Source organism: Pogona vitticeps, chromosome 4 (assembly GCF_051106095.1).
Source record: "Pogona vitticeps strain Pit_001003342236 chromosome 4, PviZW2.1, whole genome shotgun sequence".
NCBI lineage: Eukaryota > Metazoa > Chordata > Lepidosauria > Squamata > Agamidae > Pogona > Pogona vitticeps.
Genome location: NC_135786.1, coordinates 769,761 through 789,108, shown reverse-complemented (window position 1 = coordinate 789,108; position 19,348 = coordinate 769,761). Strand labels below are relative to the sequence as shown.

Sequence of the window (19,348 nt, the reverse complement as noted above, 5' to 3'; positions counted from 1 at the left end):
ACCGACCGTTCTCCCTAGGACTGCCTGACCTTCCGGCCAGGAGGGGCCCTCAGAAAAGAGCCCGCCCCCTCTCCGACTAGCCGGACAGCTCAGGCTTTCTGCCCCATTAAAGATAATCAGCAGAATGCCAATAGCTGTTAGTTCAATTCCCAGATTAGCTGTTATAAGCCCATGTAAACATTGCCAAGCCATCGGCTCAGGGAGGCAGCGGTTGTAGTAGAAGGAGAGTTACACGGGATTTAGCCTGTTCACCAGTTGATTAATCCCAGGTTGGAAGGCGAGGGGGTGGGGGGGGTGTCCCTGCCTCTCCCACCAGAGTCAAGGTCACTTGAGCAAGGTGGGCAAACCAGAGGTAGCAAAGTCCAAGACAGGCAGGTGGCTTTCAAACAGAGGGCTCTGCTTTAATCGAGGGTGGGGCACATCCAACGTGAGCAAAGGCTCCCCCCCACCCCACATCTCCCCACCCCACCCCCGGCCCAGCCGTGGAGGCTTTCCATGCAGAGGATGTGTTCAAGTGTTCGGCTCGTTCGCCCCCGGGGTAGGCGAGGGCCGGGCCGGCCAAGTCAGAGAAGGTCCAGCCTGGAGCGGAGCGACGTAGTCCGGGGTCATGGCAGAAGGCACCGTCCCTGCAGGCGTGGCTGCGGGGGGTCCCCTTGTCCCCCTCCCGTTCTCTGGAACCATGACGAAAACGACCCCAGCCAGGAGGGGAGGCGACCCCTGCTATTCTGCCAGTGTGATGATGTCGTAATGGACGCCAGGTTGCAGCTGGTGGATCTGGTCCACCGAACAGTCCGTGCTCAATGGGCCCTGGGCTTGGGCCATGGCAGCATCTGCCACTGCTGTCGGGGGGGGGGAAGAGAGAGAGAGAGAAGAGGAAAGGTGTCAGACCTTCAGGATGAGGGGACGCCACCAAGGCTGTCCCAGGGCAGGGGCTCCCAACATCTGGAGGCAGGGGCTGCTGGCCCCAGAATCCAGCGGAACTTGGGGTGGGGGTGAACAGAACCACTGTTTTCCTGAGGGCCCGATTCTGTCTCCTCCCCCCCCCCCCCAGCGTAGCCTGGAAGGAGTGGAAGAGAGGCTTTAACAGTATGTGAGCGAGACCCTTAGTTCACCGGCTGCAGGTGAGGCTGAGGTTGGGCTGAAGAAGCAGCTGGAATGCAGGCCGGCAGAAGCTCTCCTTGGGGCAGGAGGGAGGCCGTGGGGGCAGCAGCGATCCTGGCTCCTGGGCTTGATGGCGCCCAGCCTTCTCTCGGTGGGCCTGCACTCTACCCTCTCCTGGGTGGCATCGGGTGGTTCCCCGAGCAGGGGGAGATGAGCGCAAGGGTTCTGAGGCTGCTTCTGTGGGGCCAGCCCCCTCCCGCCTTCTCTTTGCCTGGAAACCTCAAGGAGTGGCCGTTCAGCCTTTAAACCGATGGCAGCCCCCACTCCACCCTCCCCAGCAGCCGGCACCACAAAACAGGGAGCTGATGGGCAGAACCGGCCCTCCGGAAGAAAGACATCCCCCCCCCCCGTCTGCAGCTCGGAAGGTCCTCCAGGTGGGTGCCTTTGCTCAAAGCGACTCCGACTCCTCCTGGCTTCATCATTTGGCTCCCAAAGAGGGCAGTGGAACAGATGGAAAAAAGACGTTGGCACCACACGGCCTCGCTGTTAACACCTCCCTCTCTCCCTCCCTCCCTCCTCCAAGGGAAAAGCCCTCCTGAGAGTGGGCAGAGGGACACCCTCGGGAACACCCCGTCCTTGTTTAGTTTCCCTAAAACGGGAGCTGGGCTTTCTTGGCCCACGTTCACTCACGGGGTGGGGTGGGGGGGTGTTAATCCCTGGAAAGAGGCTGACTCTCTCTGCCTGCCTTGCAGAGACACGGTGTGGTTTTGCTACCTGTCACTGCCGAGTGAGCGGCTGCCTCCAGCTGTGCCTGGGTCAGAAGCTGCTGCCCTGGGGACACTGGAACGTACTGGATCTGGAGGGAGAGCAAGGGCATGCGGAGGGTGGGGCTCTGCCCGGCGCTCGCTTCCTGCCATCCCTGTAATCCTGCCCTCCCCCCAGCCCCGGGCAGGGAACTGCGAGGCTCCTCTCTGGGCCTGGTTCTGCAATGGGCTCTCTGAGCACAGCCATCTCCCCAGAGATGGTGCCCCCCCCCGAGGCCCTTTGCCCCCCCCCTTACCTGGGGCTCCTGCACCAACTCTCCGCTCTCCTCGTACTGGATGTGGGTGATCTGCCCATCCTGTACCTGCGGAAGCAAGAAGGTCCATGAGAGGCCGGAGGTGGGGAGGGGAAACTCAAGCCTGTGCAGGTGGAGATGATGCAGGGTCTCACCTGGAGGTGGTGGCCCTCGGGCAGGACCACATATTCATGCGGTAGGAGAGGCTGGACACCGTCCTGGGTGATGATATACTGCACCTGTGGGCGGGGGGCGGGGGAGAAAGACTGGCGTCTGGGTTCCGGCCAGGCTGTACCTCTTTGTCCCGTCCCCCCCCCCCCGGTATGCGACCCACCTGTTTCCCAGCCCCCCACCCACCCACCTGGTTTTCCGCCGTCACCAGGTGCTGCACCATTTGCCCATCTGCTGTTGTCATGATCTCCTGGATGTAGGTGGCCTCATCCTGCACAAGGAGAAAAAACATGTAGGCTTCTGGGTCCCAGCACCACGGCTGCCTCCTTCCCCCTCTCTCGGCCCCAAAACGGGACTCCCAAGATTGAGACCAAAGGGGTCGAGGTCCAGGGAGCGTTCACGGTGCAAACAGTTTGTTCCACCTGATCTGCTTCTCTTACCCTCCGGTCATGCTAGGTGGCCCTGGGTTCTAGTTGGGGGGAAGATAAGAAGTAAACCTTCTCTTTAAATCCCCTGTGTGCAATTTTACAGATCCTGATTAGGCTCTTGTGTGCAGAGGAATCTGGAACGTGAGTCACGTGGCTCACCGGGTAGCCAGCCCTGAGCTTCAGGACCGTCCTGTGTGAAGCCAGGATGCAGGACCGGCCCTGTGGGATCAGGGAGCGTGGCTGCCTCTTACCTGGCTGGGGACGCTTTGCTCCTGGGTCATGATGAGGTGCTCCTGGGTCATGGCTGGCTGGAGCCTCTCGGGGGCCAAAATGGCCTGGCCAGCTTGCAGGGCGGCTGTTGCGGGCAGGGGAGAGAGAGAGAGAGAGGCCAAGAGAGACTCTCAGTCGTGCTGGCAAGGAGCCCAGCACCTCCCCCCTCTGCCCCCTCCAATGCAAAGAGTTGGGAGTGGGTAAAGGGCAGGAGCTGTCTTGAGCTCTGCCCCACTGCCAAGGGAGGAGGAGGAGAAAGAGAAATGGCTGGTGCTGCCTATGCCCACGTATGACTGGGGAGAAGGAGGGAGGGGGGAGGGAGGGGGGGAAGGAGAAAGCCCCCCGCCTGCCCTGCCGCTCACTCTGCAGGGTGGCCAAAGCTTCCTCGTCACTGTTCAGGATGATGGTCTGGGAGGTGCTGGGGGCTGCCCGAGGCAGCGCCTTCCCTTCCGTGTTGTGCAGCCGCTGCAGGTGGAACTTGAGGTGCCCATTCCGGTTGAACCTGCAGAGAAGAGATCTCGCCGTCTAAGAGCCCCGTGGCGGCGGCGGCGGGGGGGGGGGGGGAGAGGGCAGGGGGTGCTGGCAGTGGGAGACTTGACAGGAAGGGGGGGATCCCTCCACCCTTCCCCCCCTCCCCACAGGAGTCTGGGTCCTTTCCCCAGGAGGGAGCTCCACTCTGAGAAAGGGAGACCCTCCCTCTCAGCCCAGCCCAGCCCGACCCAGCCCCCTACGGCGTCCCTTCTCCCCACCTCTGTCCACAGACATGGCACGCAAAGGGCTTCTCGTTGGTGTGGGTCAGCACGTGCCGGCGCAGGTCCTTCTTGTTCTTGGAAGCGAAGCTGCAGTGCTGACACTTGTGGGGCCGGAGGCTGGCATGTTGCTCCCGGTGGCTCTGGAGCAGCAGGAGAGGAGAAGGGAGCCCGCTCAGCAGAAATGCCCCCCCATCCCTTCCCCTGCTCCCGCCCCCACCTTCATCAGGGATCTGGGTTGGGAGAGGTTTCCCCGTCTGTGCCCCTCCCCCAGAAATCCCAGCCAAGCTCGTCGCAGTGGCTTGCCTGGCTTGTCCTTCCCTTCCTAACCCTGAGAGGCTGTGGAACCACAAAGGGCCTTCCTGTCTGGACGGCAAGAGCCCCCCCCCACAGCTCCCCCCCCTCCCTTCCTCCTGGCCTCTCCTTGGTCAGGAAACCCAACCGCTCCTCCTGCTGCTGGGTCCCCATCAAGAGGGGGCAGCACGGCCAGACCACTCCTCTTCCCCAGCCCTCGCTGGAGGGGCTCCTCCGGCCCAGCCCTCCCCCCCCCCGAGAGGGTCCCAAGAGCACCCACCCGAATGTCTGGCCAGCTGGCAGCGGTGAAGGGGCAGTCGGGGCACTTGAAGGTGCCGGGCCCCACGTGGGCCCGCTTGTGGATCTCCATCTCCGCCCGGCCGGGGAAGGTCTCGGAGCAGATCTTGCAGGAGAACGTCTTGGGGGCAGGCGCCTTGTCCGGCACCCGCTTGGGGGAGTCGACTCTGCACAGAGCTCGCCGGACGGCGGTCCGCCGGTCGGGCATCGTGGCTGGCTCCGGATCCTCGGGGCCCAGCATGGCCATGGCTTTGCGGCCCGGCCATGTCAGACACTGCACGACAGGCCACCGGATGGTGGCCTGGCCGCCGCCCAGCTTCTCCCTGCTCAGCTGCCAGGGGGAGACCGAGCGTTAGGCAGCTTGTCCCAGCAGCCCACCCCCCGGTCCACCCCCCACCCCCACCTCCAGACCCCGTGTCTGTCTCTCACCTTGGCAGAAGGCCTGGGCTCCCTGGGCTCGGGGGCGCTGGCGGGGCTCACGAGGTCGTCGTTCAGCGGGTCCCTGATCACGGCCTGCTCCGCCTCTTGGGGGCTCTCCTCCTCGCTGCCAGAAAGCAAGCAGGAGAGTGAGCCTGGGGACGACCCCATGGCTGTCTCGGATCCCCCAGCTACGAGGGGACCCTTGAACCACCCTGGCAGGGCTGCCGCGGAAAAGGAAGCCGAAAGGATCTTGGGGAAAGGCAGCCCAGGGACTCGCCCCCCTCAGCAGCAGCAGCAGCAGCCACAGCTCCTTCTCCCTTGCTCTGGCCCGGGAATTGTGAACCAGGGCCCTCCCCTCCCCTCCCCTCCCCAGCATGTGCTCACCCACAGAGCGTGTGGCCTGCTGCTTCTTCACCGGCAGCCATGATACTATATTCAGCCGTGTTGCTGAAGGGGAGGTTGACCTGCTGGGGGGAGGAGGAGGAGGAGGAAGGGCCGTCCGCTAGCGCTGGCTCTGCATAGGCCTCGCTCTGCTCCATCACATGCAGCGTCAGCACCTTGCCCGGGGCCTCCTCTCCGCCAGGCTGTGGCTCCGAGGCTTTGGACAGGCCGTCCGCCTTCACCACAGACACCTGCAAGGACGAGGCCGCATCGGGTGACTGGCCAAGCAGAGCCTCGCTTGGGCCAAGCCAGATCCAGCGCCAGGGAGAGGGTGGGGAACCCGACCGGCCAGCCTCACCTCCAAGGTGCTGCCACCAGGCAGCTCTCGCTGGCTGCTCATGTTCAGCAAAAGGTCCAGCGCCGTCTGCGTGGCCAGTTCAGCCGAGCCCTCCACATCTGGCCAGAAGAGGGAGAAGAGACTGTCAGATACAACGCCCCCCCCCAAGGCTCCCCCCATCTCACAGTCACCTACAGGGAAGAGCACCATGGCTTCGAAAGCACAGGCCACTCAGGCGGCCAGGCCTCTGGGGGTGTGTGGCTCCAGACACCCGTCCTTTCTCACACAGGCAGGATCGGTGACCATCAGCCAGCTGAACGAAAACGCCACCCCTCTGACACCCCAATCCAGGAACAATCGGACAAAGGGCCGAGAGAGCCGAGGACATCCGGGAAGCGGTTCGAGAGAGGGAGAGAGGACTAAAGCAAGGGAGACCAAGCCCTCGGCCCAGTGGGCGGAGGAAGGAGCCCGCGCGCCGTGTTGGATCCAGAGAGCAAGGGGGCTTCTCACTGGGGCAAGAGAGCAACCCCTGGCCAGCGAGGTCCTTCTCTACCAACCAGGCCAAGGCTGACTGGCCAAGATACAGGCACACACCCCCCCCCCGGACTCGGAGGAGTATGGCTTTCTCCCCTGGAGGGTTGGCTGGGGGTGGGTGCATGGCCCGGCAGCCCCCTCCCTCCCACCAGCTGAAAGCCTCCCAGTATTTATTGCCCCTTCCCAGATGAGAACACACCTGGCTCATAGATGATGGTTGCTCCCTCCAGAGGCTCCTGGGCAAGGACGGGGGTCTCCGGGGGAGGTGGGCTCTGTGCAGGCTGGTAGGCAACCTGCTAAAGACAACCAGCTGAAAGCAGGTGGAGTGGGGAGGGGGGGCACAAGGCAACAGGTAGGGTGGGGTGGGGTGGGTGGCAGGGGTTGGGGGACACTCACAGAAGGGTGGGCCCCCGCCGCCATGTCGACGGCCGCCTGGCCCTGGCTGTGCTGCTGCTTCAGCTCCTCAATCTGCTGAAGGGTGAAGAAGGGTCGGCGCCGGCAGGGGGGCTCCTCGGGGTGGCGGTGCACCCACTCCTCGAAGTGCTCTGCGTGCCGGCACTGGATGTGGAGGCGCAGGTTCTTCTTGTGCTTGGTGGTGAAGTGGCAGAACTCACAGGCAAACGGCTTCCCCCCTGCAAAGGGCAAAGGCCAAGGGCTTTGTGGCTGCCCAAAGGTCCGGCCGGCCGGGATCTGAAGGGCCGGGAGGAATGGCTGCCTCCCCCCTCCCCCCGCAAAGACCTGGCCCTTCTCTCCCCCCACGGCTGTCGTCAGGTGCCAGCCAGACTCAGGGTGACCCCATGAATCGAGACCTTTCTGAAGGTCCTGCTGTGGACGGCCTTGCTCGGGCCAGGTCACCTCCTGACCGCCGTTTCCTTTACTGGCTCCGCTTCTCCTGCACGGGGAGCCCCAAGGGCCCTGGAACTAACCGTATTGGGCCACCGGTTCAGAAAGCCCAGCTTTTCCTCCCTGCCAGAGTGGCCCACCCGCCCCGCGCGCTCCCCAGCAGCCAGTGCTCTGCCTTCAATCCAGGTGGGAACACTCGGCCACCACAACTAGCAGCTGCTTACAGCCTCGGCCATCAAGACTGAGGGGCCAGAGAGACCGAGAGGGCAACCTCTTGAGATTGACCCTCTGTGGCTGCCCGCAAGTGTTCACGGACCTTGCCCATCCCTGAATTCAAATCCCCACCCACCCCAAATTTCTCCAGTTTTATACAGATCACATCTTCCCTGTGGCTGCCCCTGCAGTGTGGAACGGCCGATTTCTGGGGAGGACTCCTGGGGGCGGGAGAGGGACAGAGCCTTCCCCAGAGAGCTTTCTCTCCCTGCTGGGGGACGGAAGCCATGGGCTGGATGTGGGTCACCCCAGGCCCACAAGCTGGCCTCAGATGGAGCCCTGCAACCTGCCCTGCGGAACGTCCTGAAGGAGATTCCCCCCCCCGCCCCACGCCTGTGTTCGGTGCCCGTCTTTCCCTCCCCTCCCCTGCCCAGCCCCCACCCCCCGGTACCTGCTGCCCAGCCCCACCTGTGTGCTTGACGGCCACATGAGAGAGCAGGAAGTCTTCGCGGACGGTGGCGTAGGAACAGAGGCTGCAACGGAAGGGCTTCTCGTTGACGTGCAGGAGCTGGTGGTTGAGAAGCAGCTTCTTGTCCTCACAGACATGGTCGCAGAACTCACACTTGAACCTGCCCGGCAGAAAAGCAACGTTTCAGCGGCTCTGCGGGGCTGTTCCTGCAGCCCTGACCCCCCCCCACCCTCAAAGCAATCCCGTGCTCGAGTACCGGCGGTTGGCGACAGCCTGGATGTGGGTCAGCAGGTGCATCTTGAAGGTGTAGCGCTTCTTGAAGGACTTCCCGCACTGCCAGAGAGTGAAAGCAAGGGCCCCCGCCCACATCTTATTGGCTGTGCTTCTGCCCTGAGACTCATTCCCCCCCCCACCCCCGTGCCTTGCCTTTGCTCCCACACCCACCTTGTCACACATGTGGGGCTTCTCGCTGCTGTGGGTCTTCATGTGCTGGGTGAGCCGCTTCTGCATTGGATACACGCGGTCGCACACGGGGCAAGGAAAGGCACTTTGCTTTGGGGGCTAGAGATGGCCGGGGGGGGCGCGTGAGAGAGAAATTGAGGGAGGGGGAGAAGAGGGAGATTACACTCTTGCACAATCAGGGTGGCACAGCTGGCTGGGGAGAAAGAGTTCCACCCCACACCCCCTAGGAATCGGTCTGTGGGGCCTGCCCACTGAGAAAGGCAGCTGCAAGCTCTCTGTCGCCCCCCGCTGTGTGGGAAAGACCCCCCCCCCCTCGAATTCCTTGGCTTCTTGCTCTCCTTCAGCCCATCACAGGGTTGCCGGGAAAGGCACCACAAGGACAACAAGACGGGCCTTCCGGCCTGCCGGAAACACATCCCCCGCGGGAGGGAGCGGAAGGGATTCCTCAGGCGGTCCCACTCACCGGGTCGGCTCGCTTCTTCCTAAAAGGAGGGGAAGCAGGGAAGAGAACAGAGGGATGAGCAAAGCGGCTGAAATACCTGCTAGCTCAAAGCTTTGGGAGGGGGGACCCAGGGAGTCCACACCCCCCCCCGAGTCCACGTAAGGGTCTGTCAGGAACTCAGAAACCACTCCCTCCACCCACCCTGACCCCGACTGAATCAGGCCACGGTGGGATGGAGGCACGCGATGCTCACCGGTCACAATTGTGCACCACAGAATGCCGGATGACGTCCTTCTTGTACACGCTGGTGTAGTCACACTCCTCGCACTTGTACGGCTTCCTCCCGACGTGGTTGAACATGTGCTCCTGCAAGGGAGGCAGAGCCAGTCTGAGCCTCCAAGCCCTCAGCCGGCCAGCCAGGCACCCGCAGGAGGAGTCGGCAGGGGAAGGGGCGGCGGGGGGGGGGGGGGCGGCCGGCCGGGCGCTTGCCTTCAGAGATGACCAGCGCCGGGAGCGGTAATTGCACTGCAGGCAGCGGAAGAGCTGGGGATCCCCGGCCTCATGCGAGTTGACGTGGAAGCGCAGATCGTCATGGGTGAGGAACCGGGAGCCGCAGATCCGGCACAGGTAAGGGCGCATCAAGGGCTTGGCCGACTTGTAGCAGTACCTGGAAGAGATCCCGAGGTCACTCAGGACCCAGGGATGGTCAGCCCGGCCTCGGCCCCTCCATGAGCGCAGCCGCCGGAGCCCGACACAGACAGGAAAGACGCACCGCTTCCCCCCCCCCCCGCTTACCTTCGCCCCATGTACTTGCGGTATTTCTTCCCCAGGAACCGGTGGGAGGGCCGGCCTCTGCGCCGCGGGAGCACTTCCGGTTCCTCCTGGGACGACGGGTCCCGGTTCTCCGAGTCCGACTGGCTCACAGTGGGGTCCACGAGGCGCTGGCCTTCTGTGGGCCCCGGGTCCGAAGAGCTGGCCGCCTCAGAGCCCTGCTGCACTTGCCGAGGGCCCCCCTGGGACGAGACGACCGACTCCTCTTCGCCACCTATCCGAGGGACGTGGCCGGGTTAGGGCAGAAAGGGCCGAGGGACCCTGGGCAGAAACTCTGCAGTGCAAGGCCCATCCACTCCCCGTTTCACAGATAGCACCCTCACCCGCTGGAGGGGAGCCAGGAACGGTGGAAAAACAGACCCCGCGGCATCTCTGAATTGCGAGACTGTTGTTTTAGACCTAGCTTACCTTACCCAGGGGCCGGCACACGGGCCTCGGCAGAGGCGGTGTTTGTGCCACCCTGCAAGGAGCAGCCCCCTACCCCCACCCCCAAAGAATGGGTGGCCATTGTCTTTCACCCCTCCCTGTTAATTTCTACGTAGGCAAGGGGGGCTCGGAAAACCCTTCAGGGTGCACAGATGGTGGGAGCCCCTCTGCCTCGGGAGGGGGCCGCCCATGCAGGCAGCACATGATCTCCAAAACGGCCATGCCCAGTTGGAATGGGCCGACAGGGCTGGCTCGTGTGTGAGAATAAAATCATGTTCGCCTTTGCTATTGTTCTGTTATGCTGTCTCTTGTTGCTATGCGCCATTGAGTCGCCTACTTAGTATTTTTTTTGGGGGGGGGGAACGGTTAGAGAGTCCTTTGCATCATTGGCATTTCTGAGAGCCACTGATCCCATAAACTCTGAAACACACTCGTGGTTTTCCATTTTCACCAGAGTGGGGCATCCTGGGGTAGCCGCTTGGATGCTCTGAGAAAAGTAAGAGAGTCCTCACCCCAAAGAAGAGAATGTTATGAAGGGCATAAACTAGGCTGGAGAGTTTAGTCTGAGAAGTTGAGGGGGGGGGGAAAGGGACACGTGTCCTCCTTCCGACCTTCTCTACTGGAACTGCTGCCTCCCATCCCACCGGGAAGCAGGCGGGAGATGCAAAACGACCGCGGCAGGCTAGGACCTAAACGCAGGCTCAGCAGGGCACATGCTGCCGAGCACGCCAAGCCACGTCCCTGAAAGAGGCTGAGGTTTTCCTGGAGGGACTTCTGAGCCGGTTGGCTTTGGCCTGCTGATTCGACAAAAGGAGCAAACACCAGACCATAATTTTTTAAAAAATAATTTAAAGGTAGGAAAGACCCCTGGAACAGATGGATTAGGCCCAGAATACTATAAAGTATTTAAAAATATCCTTATACCGAAATTAAAAGAGTTATTTAATAAGATACTAAAGGGAGAGAATCATGGAAAGAATCACTTATAGTCTTAATACTGAAACCAGATAAAAATCCTGCAAATATGGATGCCAATATCATTGATAAATCAGGCGCTAAGATATTTACGGCAATAATGGCAAAAAGATTGAATAGCTTTATGTGGAAATATATTGAAAAAGATCAAAATGGATTTATACTTGGTAGGCAAATGTCAGATTTAATGAGGAGGGTACTTAATTTAATGAACCTAGCAAAAGAAAGTAATTCTAAGGCGGGAGTAATATCGTTAGACATATTTAAAGCTTTTGATTCAGTGGAATGGGATTCGTTAAAGATATTAATTAAATACGTAGGGTTTGGACCAAATTTCAATCAGATAATCCACCAACTTTATTCTCAGAATACAGCCAAGGTAATAGTTAATGATGGTATAATTGAGACAATACACCTAGGCCGGGGTACAAGACAAGGTTGCCCCTTATCTCCAGTATTATTTACAATGATAATCAAAATATTGGCAAAGATAATTAGAGAAGATAAACAGATTAGAGGGACAGATAATAAAGAGAATGGTAAGATAAATTAATTTGCCGACGACACTTTATTAATAGTTAACAATCCAGCTGAAACAATTGAAAGGCTGAAAATACATTTGAAGGAATTTGAGAGTTTAACGGGGTTAAGGGTAAATTGGGGGAAGTCTGAATGTTTATTGTTAAACCATTCAGAAGAAAAGAAAAGAAAAGTAAAAATAATAATTGGAGGTATAATTGGAAATGTTATGAAATATTTTGGGATTAATATTACTTGGAATTTACAAGAAATAATTAAAATAAATCTGGATAGATTAAAAACAGAGATAACTAGAAGGATAAAGGAATATCAGAATTTAAAAATTTCATGGTTTGGTAGAGTTGCATTATGTAAAATGAAAATAATCCCTAAATTGAATTTTATATTTTGGATGCTCCCCATAAAGATCACAGAAAATCAATTAAAAGAATGGCAGACAATGATAAATGGTTACTGTAATGGAAATAAACGAATGAGGATTAATAAAAAATTATGGTATGTTACACAAAAAAGGGGGGTCTTGGATTACCTAACATAAAATTACATTATATAGCGAATCAGTTTAGACATATCCCAGACATAATCAAGGATAATAAACATTTAATTTGGACTGACATTGAGATGGAAGGTATACAAGAAAGTGTGGAAAGAATTTTGCTTAAAGAAAAAATTGCAGAAGAGATTAAAAAGATCAAAAATCCTTTCTTTAAAAATATGTTGGAAAATTGGAAAGAATTCAGAGATGTATTGAGTCCACCAATATCTCCTTTATGGTAGTGGAATTAAGGAATTTTCCGGAAAATTTAAAAAATTTAAAGAATGTATTAAAAAGTAAACAGATAAGTAGATTAAAAGGCTGGATAGAGAAGATAAGAGGAAAAGGGGATATAAAAAGGTACTAGGAGGAGAAGGGATTTCATGGTTAAATTTAATTCAATTAGAAAGGTGGACAAGAGAATGGTATACAGTGGTGCCTCGCATAGCGATGTTAACTGGTTCAAAAAAAAACATCGCTATGTGAAACCATCGCTATGTGAAACACCATTTCCCATAGGAATGCATTGGAAACCGGTTAATCCGTTCCAATTGGAACGGATTGCCGTCGTTAAGCGAAAAAACCCATAGGAAACATCGCTAAGTGAAACAATGTATCCTCCATTGGAATGTATTGAAGCTGACTCAATACATTGTAATGGCTTTGCGAAGTCAATTTTTGCAATTTTAAATGTGTCATACAAGGGTCAAAAATGGTTTTAAATGCTTGGATTAGCTTCTGCACCCTCTAAAACGGATGCAAAAGTTAATTTGGCTTTGATCTGACTTTTCATTAATTTATGGTGAATTTTTTCCCCCCAAATTTTGACAGCTGTCAAAATCTGACAGCTCCATTATTTCCTATGGGGGAAGAAAAAATTCACAAAAAATTAATGAAGACTCAGCAACTGTTCTAAATTCTTGGGTTCGTTAGAGCAGTGGTTTTTAACCTTTTTGAAAGAAACGCCCCCTTGAGCCATTGAGGAAGTTATCACCGCCCCCCTCCCCGCGGTGATGATATCTTATTTATTTATTTATTTATTTATTTATTTATTTATTTATTTATTTATTTATTTATTTATTTATGACACTTAAATCCAATGACCCCTGAAAACAAAATTCAATTCTAAGAAAATGAAATGCCCCCAAAACATTTAATGATTTAGTTGCAAGCGAATTTTAAGACGCAAAAAGAAATATAAAAAGGGCATATAAAGAAATATAAAAACAAACCACAATGCAGGAACTAAAAATTTCAAGACAAAAACTCTGAAACTAAATTAAGATTGGAGGAAAATATATATTCATGCACACTGTAAAAAGGCTGCAGCCATCTTAACAGGTTTGGCTTGCTCCAGGGCCCCCCTACCGCCCCCCTTCTGCTCCAGCGCCCCCACACCGCCCCTTTTCGTTCTATCGCCCCCCTGAAAAATGAAATCGCCCCCTGGGGGGCATTATTGCCCACGTTAAGAACCACTGCGTTAGAGGACCCCCTAAGTTGTGTGCAAACCTGATTTGGCTTTGATCTGAAGTTTCGTTAATTTTTTGTAAATTGTTTTCTCCCCCATAGGAAAGCATGGAGCTGTCAGATTTTGACAGGTCCATTGGTTCCTATGGGCCAAAAAAAAAATTCACAAAAAATTAATGAAAAGTCAGATCAAAGCCAAATCAGGTTTGCACATGACTTAAGGGGTCCTCTAATGAATCCAAGCATTTAGAACCGTTTTTGACCCTTCTAAGACACTTTTTTTAATTGGAAAAAAAAACATCGTTAAGTGAAGCAGGGGACCTAAAATCGCATTCGTTATGCGAAGCATGGTCCCAAACTTCGCTAAGCGAAAATCGCCCATAGGAAACATCGTTATACGATGCATATTATTTTCTAAAAAAACACATCGTTATGCGAATTCATCGCTAAACGAGGCAATCGTTAAGCGAGGCACCACTGTACTAAAGGAGTGAAAGGTAGAGAAATGACAAAATTTGAAGAGATTATAGAAAAAAGACTGAAATCAGAAGAAAAGACAGAAACAAAAGGAACTTTAAGCCAAATAAAGAAAGAATGGAAATTAATATTTAAAGAAATATCTGAAATAATTGGATTGAATATTCAAATGTCTCTGTTAATAGCCTTATTGAATCTGATTAAGGAAGATCAACTGGTGAAAGAAAATAAGGATTTAATAGTAATAATGATTATGGCAGCAAGAATAATTATTGCAAGGAACTGGAGAAATGATAATCAATTTGGAGGAATGCTATAGAGAATTATAGGACATCAATTGACGATAAACTGACATGTGATATGAAAATAAGTAGAGGCCAAATGAAAAATAACGATTTTAAGAAAATATGGAATGTATTTTTAGAACATGTATTTCGGAGAGGGAGGGGGTATACGCCGAGAGAAGAAACAATGAAATTTTGGAGTGAAAATGGATGGAAAGAAGTGTAACGCTAGTCCTGAAGGTGATGGGTGCAAAAGGGTAATTGTATGTTATTGTATTGTATTGTTTTGTATTTTATATAGTTTTTTTTCTGTAGTAGTAGGTTTATTTTGTATTATAAATAAAAAAAATTGAAAAAAAATAATTTAAAAAGCAGGGGTAGGAGTGGGGGAATAAACAAGAGGGCTTTGGGCAACGTTGGAGCTACAAACCCTGACACCGGTTTAACGCACAAACTGCAAGAACGCTTTTGACAAGCAAGCCACTCTCTCTGAAGCCCTGCAGAAACGGCTCTTAACCACAAGATATTCTGGCGTCTCCACAAATCAGAGGTGACTTGAGGGTCATAAGAACACCACCACCAGGAGGGCTGTCCCTGCACAAGGGAGACCATCCCCTCCCCTTCCGCAGCCTTTCTTTTTGGTCCCACCACACCCAGACTGTCCCTCAGTGGCAGGTGAGTCCGAAGGGGCGTCCGGCCTCGCTGAGGACAAGCCCCCGAGGAAGCCACCCACCCACCCCCACAAGCGCCTGCCTGCCTCTCCCAAGCGTTACAGCTGGCGGCCGCCTCCCTTCATCCTTGGTGTCCGTGGAGAAAGAGGGACGTCTGGCCGAGGGGGGGGGAGGCGTGTGTGTGTGTATGGTTCAGGGAGCCGGGCAGACCCAGCCACCCGGCTGCTCCTCAGGCAGACACAGCCTCCTCCTCACTGGGAGAACCCTTTCGGGATCTTTGGCTCCAGCGGCAGAGCTCTGGAAATCTACTGGGAAGCTTGGTACCTCTCCAGGGGCATTTAGAAGCCCGCGCAGGCACACCACCGTCCCTGGGCCCTTTGCGGCCCCTTCGCCGTCTGCCCAGGGCCTCCTCTCTGGCAGTCCCACCCGGTACACAGTCCCCGGGCTGCTCCCTGGCCTCAGACCCAGAGTGGACAAAAAGGACCACTTTCTTCTGTCAGAAACCCCCAGCCGACAGCCACACAGCCCACCCGAGGCAGACTGACCAAAGGACCCCCCCCCAGGCCCTCGCTCGGCCCTGTGCGTTGCTCCTACCTTCTTGAGGGGAGGGGGCCTCCAGGCGGGGGATTTTGCGGGGCCTTCCTGGGCGGCGGCGCAGCCGCTGCTCGCTGGAGGTGGGAAGGGGGCGGCTGAGCTTGGCCAGACGTCCTCGGGACTCGTCCTCGGCCGGGTTGTAGTCACTGTCATCTGCGACAACGAGGCGAGCAAGAGCAGGCTTTGAGAGGGGAGGCCACAAAAAGGGGTGGGGTGCCTGACAGAGCCAGGGAGAGAGGTTGTCGTGAAATACCTTTGGGGTCATCAATAGCACCTGCGTCCACAATGTCATCATCATCTTCCTCTTCTTCTTCCTCCTCCTCCTGCTGCTGCTGTTGTCGTTTCCCCTGATCTGGGGTCTTGGGCACAAGAACCCTCTTGCGTGGGCGTCCCCTTTTGGTACCAGTGGCTGTTGCTGGAGGAAACGAAAAAAGACGACAGCAACACTGCTGGAGAATTCTGGTCAAGCAAACAAGTGGCCGGTTTAGAAGCAACGTCGCGTCCACTCGCCATGGACCAGGCGACATCCTTGAGGTAAGCCAGGCCACCGCGCTGGGCGCAGCCAGGCCGTTTAACGCACCCATGACTGGGCACCATTCAACCCCCCCTGCCCAACACCCCAGCCACGCATCAAAGGAGCCGTGGGCGCTCTCTTGCTCCTTCTGCGCAAGCCCCCAGACTCACCAAGGGCTCCTCAGAAGCCACGGAGGGGGACGAGAGAGGGGGCTGGGGGGGCCAAAGGCTCAGCCCCCCTCCTCGCAGAAGTTGCTCAAGCCTCCTCGAGAGCAGGCCGCTTCCAGCCGCCCACCTCGGAGAAGGTCTCGTGGCTTAGTAGGTGGTCGGCTTTGGGGGAGAGGAGCAGCCCTGGCGGGGTGCCGGTGGTTTAGCCTCCCCTTGCCAGCCGGTCAGGGCCACCCACCGGGGCCAGAGACACTCACCGGACTGGAAGTGCCGCTCCCGCATGTGGTGGATGAGGGTCTGCTTGGAAACGCTCTTGTACTGGCACATCTTGCACTTGAACTGCTGCACCACCACCACCTCCATCAGCTCCTCCAGGCTGTCCAGGTCAGGCTCTCCCGAGGGGTCCGGCGGCCCAGGCGGCAGCTCCGCGGCCTCCAGGGGCACCGGGTGCTCCGCGCAGGTGGAGGTGGGGCCGTCTGCCGGGGACTCTGCCGCCAAGCTGTGGGCCAGGGCGGAGCTTGCCACGCGGGACATCACAGGGGCTCCTGCCGGGGAAGCAGCCGTCATGCGGGCAGCACGCTCTGAGACTGAGGAAAGGGCTCGCAAGACCCCACCCCACCCCACCCCCAGAGACTGGCCAGGTTCCCTCCCTCCCTCCCTCCCTCCCTCCACCAAGCTTCCTTCCTCACCATCGTCTGGTCCTTGCAGGATGAGGTACTGGGTTGTTTGCGCCCCACCGTCCTCCTCGCTTGTCACAGCAATGCATCCTAAGCCGGAAGAGAGAAAAAGGCTGGTCAGCGTTCCCTGCTAAGGGCATATACCTCTGCAGGCAGAGAGACTGGGTGGGAATCTCTGCAGGAAAAGGAGCACCTCTCCAGCCGCCCCCAAGCCCCCCCCCAAGCGGCCTGGGCGCAGCTCCTTCCACCCCCCTGCTGCCCTGGGGGAGGCCCTCCGTTCACTCACTCTGAATGACGTCCGGACCGATGGTGGACTCAATGATCTTATCAATGGTGGAGCCAAGGTCGGAAGAGGTGGAGGCCGTGGAATTGGACACAACCGGCACCCCCTCGGCCAGGACGCTGGAGTGGACCAGGCCCTGTGGGGACTGGGAGGCCAGAACGGACTGGCTGACGGTGGAGACACTGGAGACCCGGGTGGACTGGGCCACGGAGGAAGAGTCGGGCAGGTAGACTCGAGGGAAGGCGTCCGCGCTGGAGCTGCTCTCCGGCACTTCTCCCTGCGGAGGGAGGGGAGGAAAAGGGGACGCTCTGCATTTCTTTCCAGGGGGGGTTGTTAATGAAAGGGTCAAGGGCAGCTCCCGGCCAGCTCCGCTGCCACCCGCCCCCCAACGCCCCCACTCTGGCCGGGCCGGCTGTCCTTGCCCGCCAGCCACGCCCGCAAGTGACCGACAAGAGCCAGAGCCTCATACCAGGGAGACCCCTCTGCTGTCTGAGCTCTGCCCGACGCCCGAGTCGTCTGCTTCCGAGAGGGAGACGGGCAGCAAGGCGGCATCGCTGCTGTCGGCAGAGACGGCCTCCGAGGTCTCCGCGCCCAGGCCGCTCTCCGAGGGCTCTTCTTGCTGCCCCAGCCGAGGAGCCGCGTCGCTGCTGCTCTCCACTTCATTTTCCGCTTCCATGACCGATCTTACTGGGGGGGGGGGGGGAGAGAAGGGAAAAGGTGGCCAGTCTCCAACTGAGCCGGCTGAGATGCAGCACACGCGCCACGGCCCTCGGGCAAAAGGCAGGAGGAGGCCCCAGGCGCCTTGTTGTGAAAGCGGGTGGGGGCAGAAAAGGCCACGTTCACAAGAAGTGTGGGCTGCTCACACCTGAAAGCCAGTACGGAAAGGAAGGCACGGGTCTCCGTGGCCGCCTAGGCTGACTTACGGCCACCCTTTTCCTGGCTTTCCAGGTAGAGGATGCTCAGGATGTCGCTCAGGACGTTCCCTTCTTCTGGGGGCATCCCGGGCCTGCGCAGCTTGCCCAAAGCCACCCAAGATGCCCAGAAGGGAACCGAACGGCCACCCCATTGATTGCCTCCACAGCCAGAGCCGTAAAGCCCTGAGCCCTCCAGCCAGTTAGGGTTCAAAAGGTGCCCTAATACGTTTGTTTTGCTTTTGAACGGGTGTATTTCTCAAAGTGCTTTATGTTTCTCTCAGGGACGGACTCAATTACAACCACCTTCTGCCCATCGCTTGTCTTCTGGGACCCCCCCCCCCAAAGGATCCTTTCCAATACCTGGTGGGGAGAGGATGTCCAGCCCTGGTGACTGCTTGCCCTTTGTGGTCGGGATGGAGGAGGAGAAACGGACCAGGATCTATTCTAGGAGTTTTCACACTAAGAAGGGAAAGGAGGAGGAACACCTGGTGAGACCCCCCCCCCCCGGATATTTTAGGGGTGTCTCTCTCTCTCTCTCTCTCTCTCGCCCCCCCTGCAGAAAACACAGGGCGGGGGTGGGGGTGGAAATGGTGGGGATCCTGCAGCGGAGAGCTGAAGCCCATCCCTCTGGGAGAAGGCGAGGGGGCCGAGTGTGTGTGGGGGGGGCCGGAGACACGGGTCTCCTCGGAGGAGGGAGGACTGGGGTCCCGCCGGCCCCCGGCCATTGGAAGCGGGAAGCCCGGCAGGGAGGCAAGCAGGGAAGGAAAGGTGGTTCCTGCGATCCCCCCCCCCCCGCCTCCGCCGCCACCGACCCTGCGGGGGCCACCGCCGGTGGGGGGGGAGAGGAGGAGCGGTGGGGGGGCGAGCAGCGGGGAGAGAGAGAAAGGAACTTTTCCAGGCCCGGTCGGGGGGGGAGGGGAGGGCCCCCGCGGGGGGGGCAGCATCTCCTTATATTCCCCCCCCCGGTTCGGCCCCCGCCCCCCCCCCGGCAGGGGGGGGTTCTCCCAGCAGCGCCTCCGCCGCGGATTGGCTGGGCCGGGCGAGCGCGCGCCCCCGCTGCCCCCCTGGGCCCGGCGCGGCCTGCGTGTCGGGAGGCGCGCTCCCGCGGCGCGCTCCCCTGCCCCCTCCCGCGGGGCCTCGGCCGAGGCGGGCTGCCCTTGGCGCTGCCTGAGCCCCCGCTCGGAGGCCGCCGGCGCCGCCATCTTGGCCGCAGGACCCCTCGCCCCGGCGCCCGGCGGACTCCCGGCGGAGGGAGAGCTCCGGCCCCGGCGCCCCCTCCTCACCGCCCGCGGGTCCCTCGGCGGCCGCCTCCCGGCTCCTCTCCGGCCGCTCCCTCCGGTCCGGCACCCGCACGGCCGCCATCGCCCCGTCCCTCGCCCCGCGGAAGGATCCCGCCTTCGGACCCCGCCGCCGCCGCCGCCGCCGCCGCGCTTCTGCCGGGACTACTTCTTGCGGGGGTGCCCGTTCGCCCGGCGGGCCCGCTGAGCAAGGCAGTTCCTCGGGATTCTGCTCCTCCCGCGGCCCC

General features: G+C 57.8%; 1 protein-coding gene across 5 annotated transcripts; it reads right to left on the bottom strand.

Moving 5' to 3' along the window:
- Positions 1-376: 376 nt before the first annotated feature.
- On the bottom strand, positions 377-19,228 carry ZNF335 (zinc finger protein 335). 5 transcript variants are annotated; one of them, XM_078392233.1, is made up of 29 exons: positions 19,107-19,228; positions 18,184-18,282; positions 17,379-17,592; positions 16,913-17,186; positions 16,639-16,716; positions 16,207-16,494; positions 15,522-15,683; positions 15,269-15,421; positions 9,264-9,513; positions 8,958-9,135; positions 8,722-8,834; positions 8,490-8,508; positions 8,009-8,125; positions 7,821-7,897; positions 7,564-7,724; positions 6,436-6,671; positions 6,239-6,335; positions 5,527-5,624; positions 5,172-5,419; positions 4,797-4,911; positions 4,351-4,698; positions 3,777-3,919; positions 3,390-3,529; positions 3,009-3,112; positions 2,520-2,600; positions 2,314-2,397; positions 2,162-2,227; positions 1,876-1,957; positions 377-839 (listed from the first exon to the last, which is right to left on the bottom strand). In XM_078392233.1, exons 3-29 carry the CDS (start codon positions 17,583-17,585, stop codon positions 721-723), a joined length of 4,038 nt encoding a protein of 1,345 aa, XP_078248359.1. In that variant the 5' UTR covers positions 17,586-17,592; positions 18,184-18,282; positions 19,107-19,228; the 3' UTR covers positions 377-720. The 5 variants fall into 5 exon arrangements, with proteins under 5 accessions (XP_078248359.1, XP_078248358.1, XP_078248356.1 ...); XM_078392232.1 differs by having other exon boundaries at positions 17,379-17,596; positions 19,107-19,227; XM_078392230.1 differs by lacking the exon at positions 19,107-19,228 and having other exon boundaries at positions 377-836; positions 18,184-18,895.
- Between the last annotated feature and the right edge of the window lie 120 nt (positions 19,229-19,348).

What these genes read in the sequence shown, in the direction of transcription:
- ZNF335 (XM_078392228.1), bottom strand. Translation starts at nt 18,767, where the DNA reads ATGCTGCCCCCCCCGCGGGGGCCCTCCCCTCCCCCCCCGACCGGGCCT. An exon ending in ACAGCAGAGGGGTCTCCCTG is followed by an intron (nt 17,187 to 17,378) that starts GTATGAGGCTCT and finishes CTCCCTCCGCAG; the next exon opens with GGAGAAGTGCCGGAGAGCAG. An exon ending in CGCTCACTCGGCAGTGACAG is followed by an intron (nt 840 to 1,875) that starts GTAGCAAAACCA and finishes CCCCCCCGACAG; the next exon opens with CAGTGGCAGATGCTGCCATG.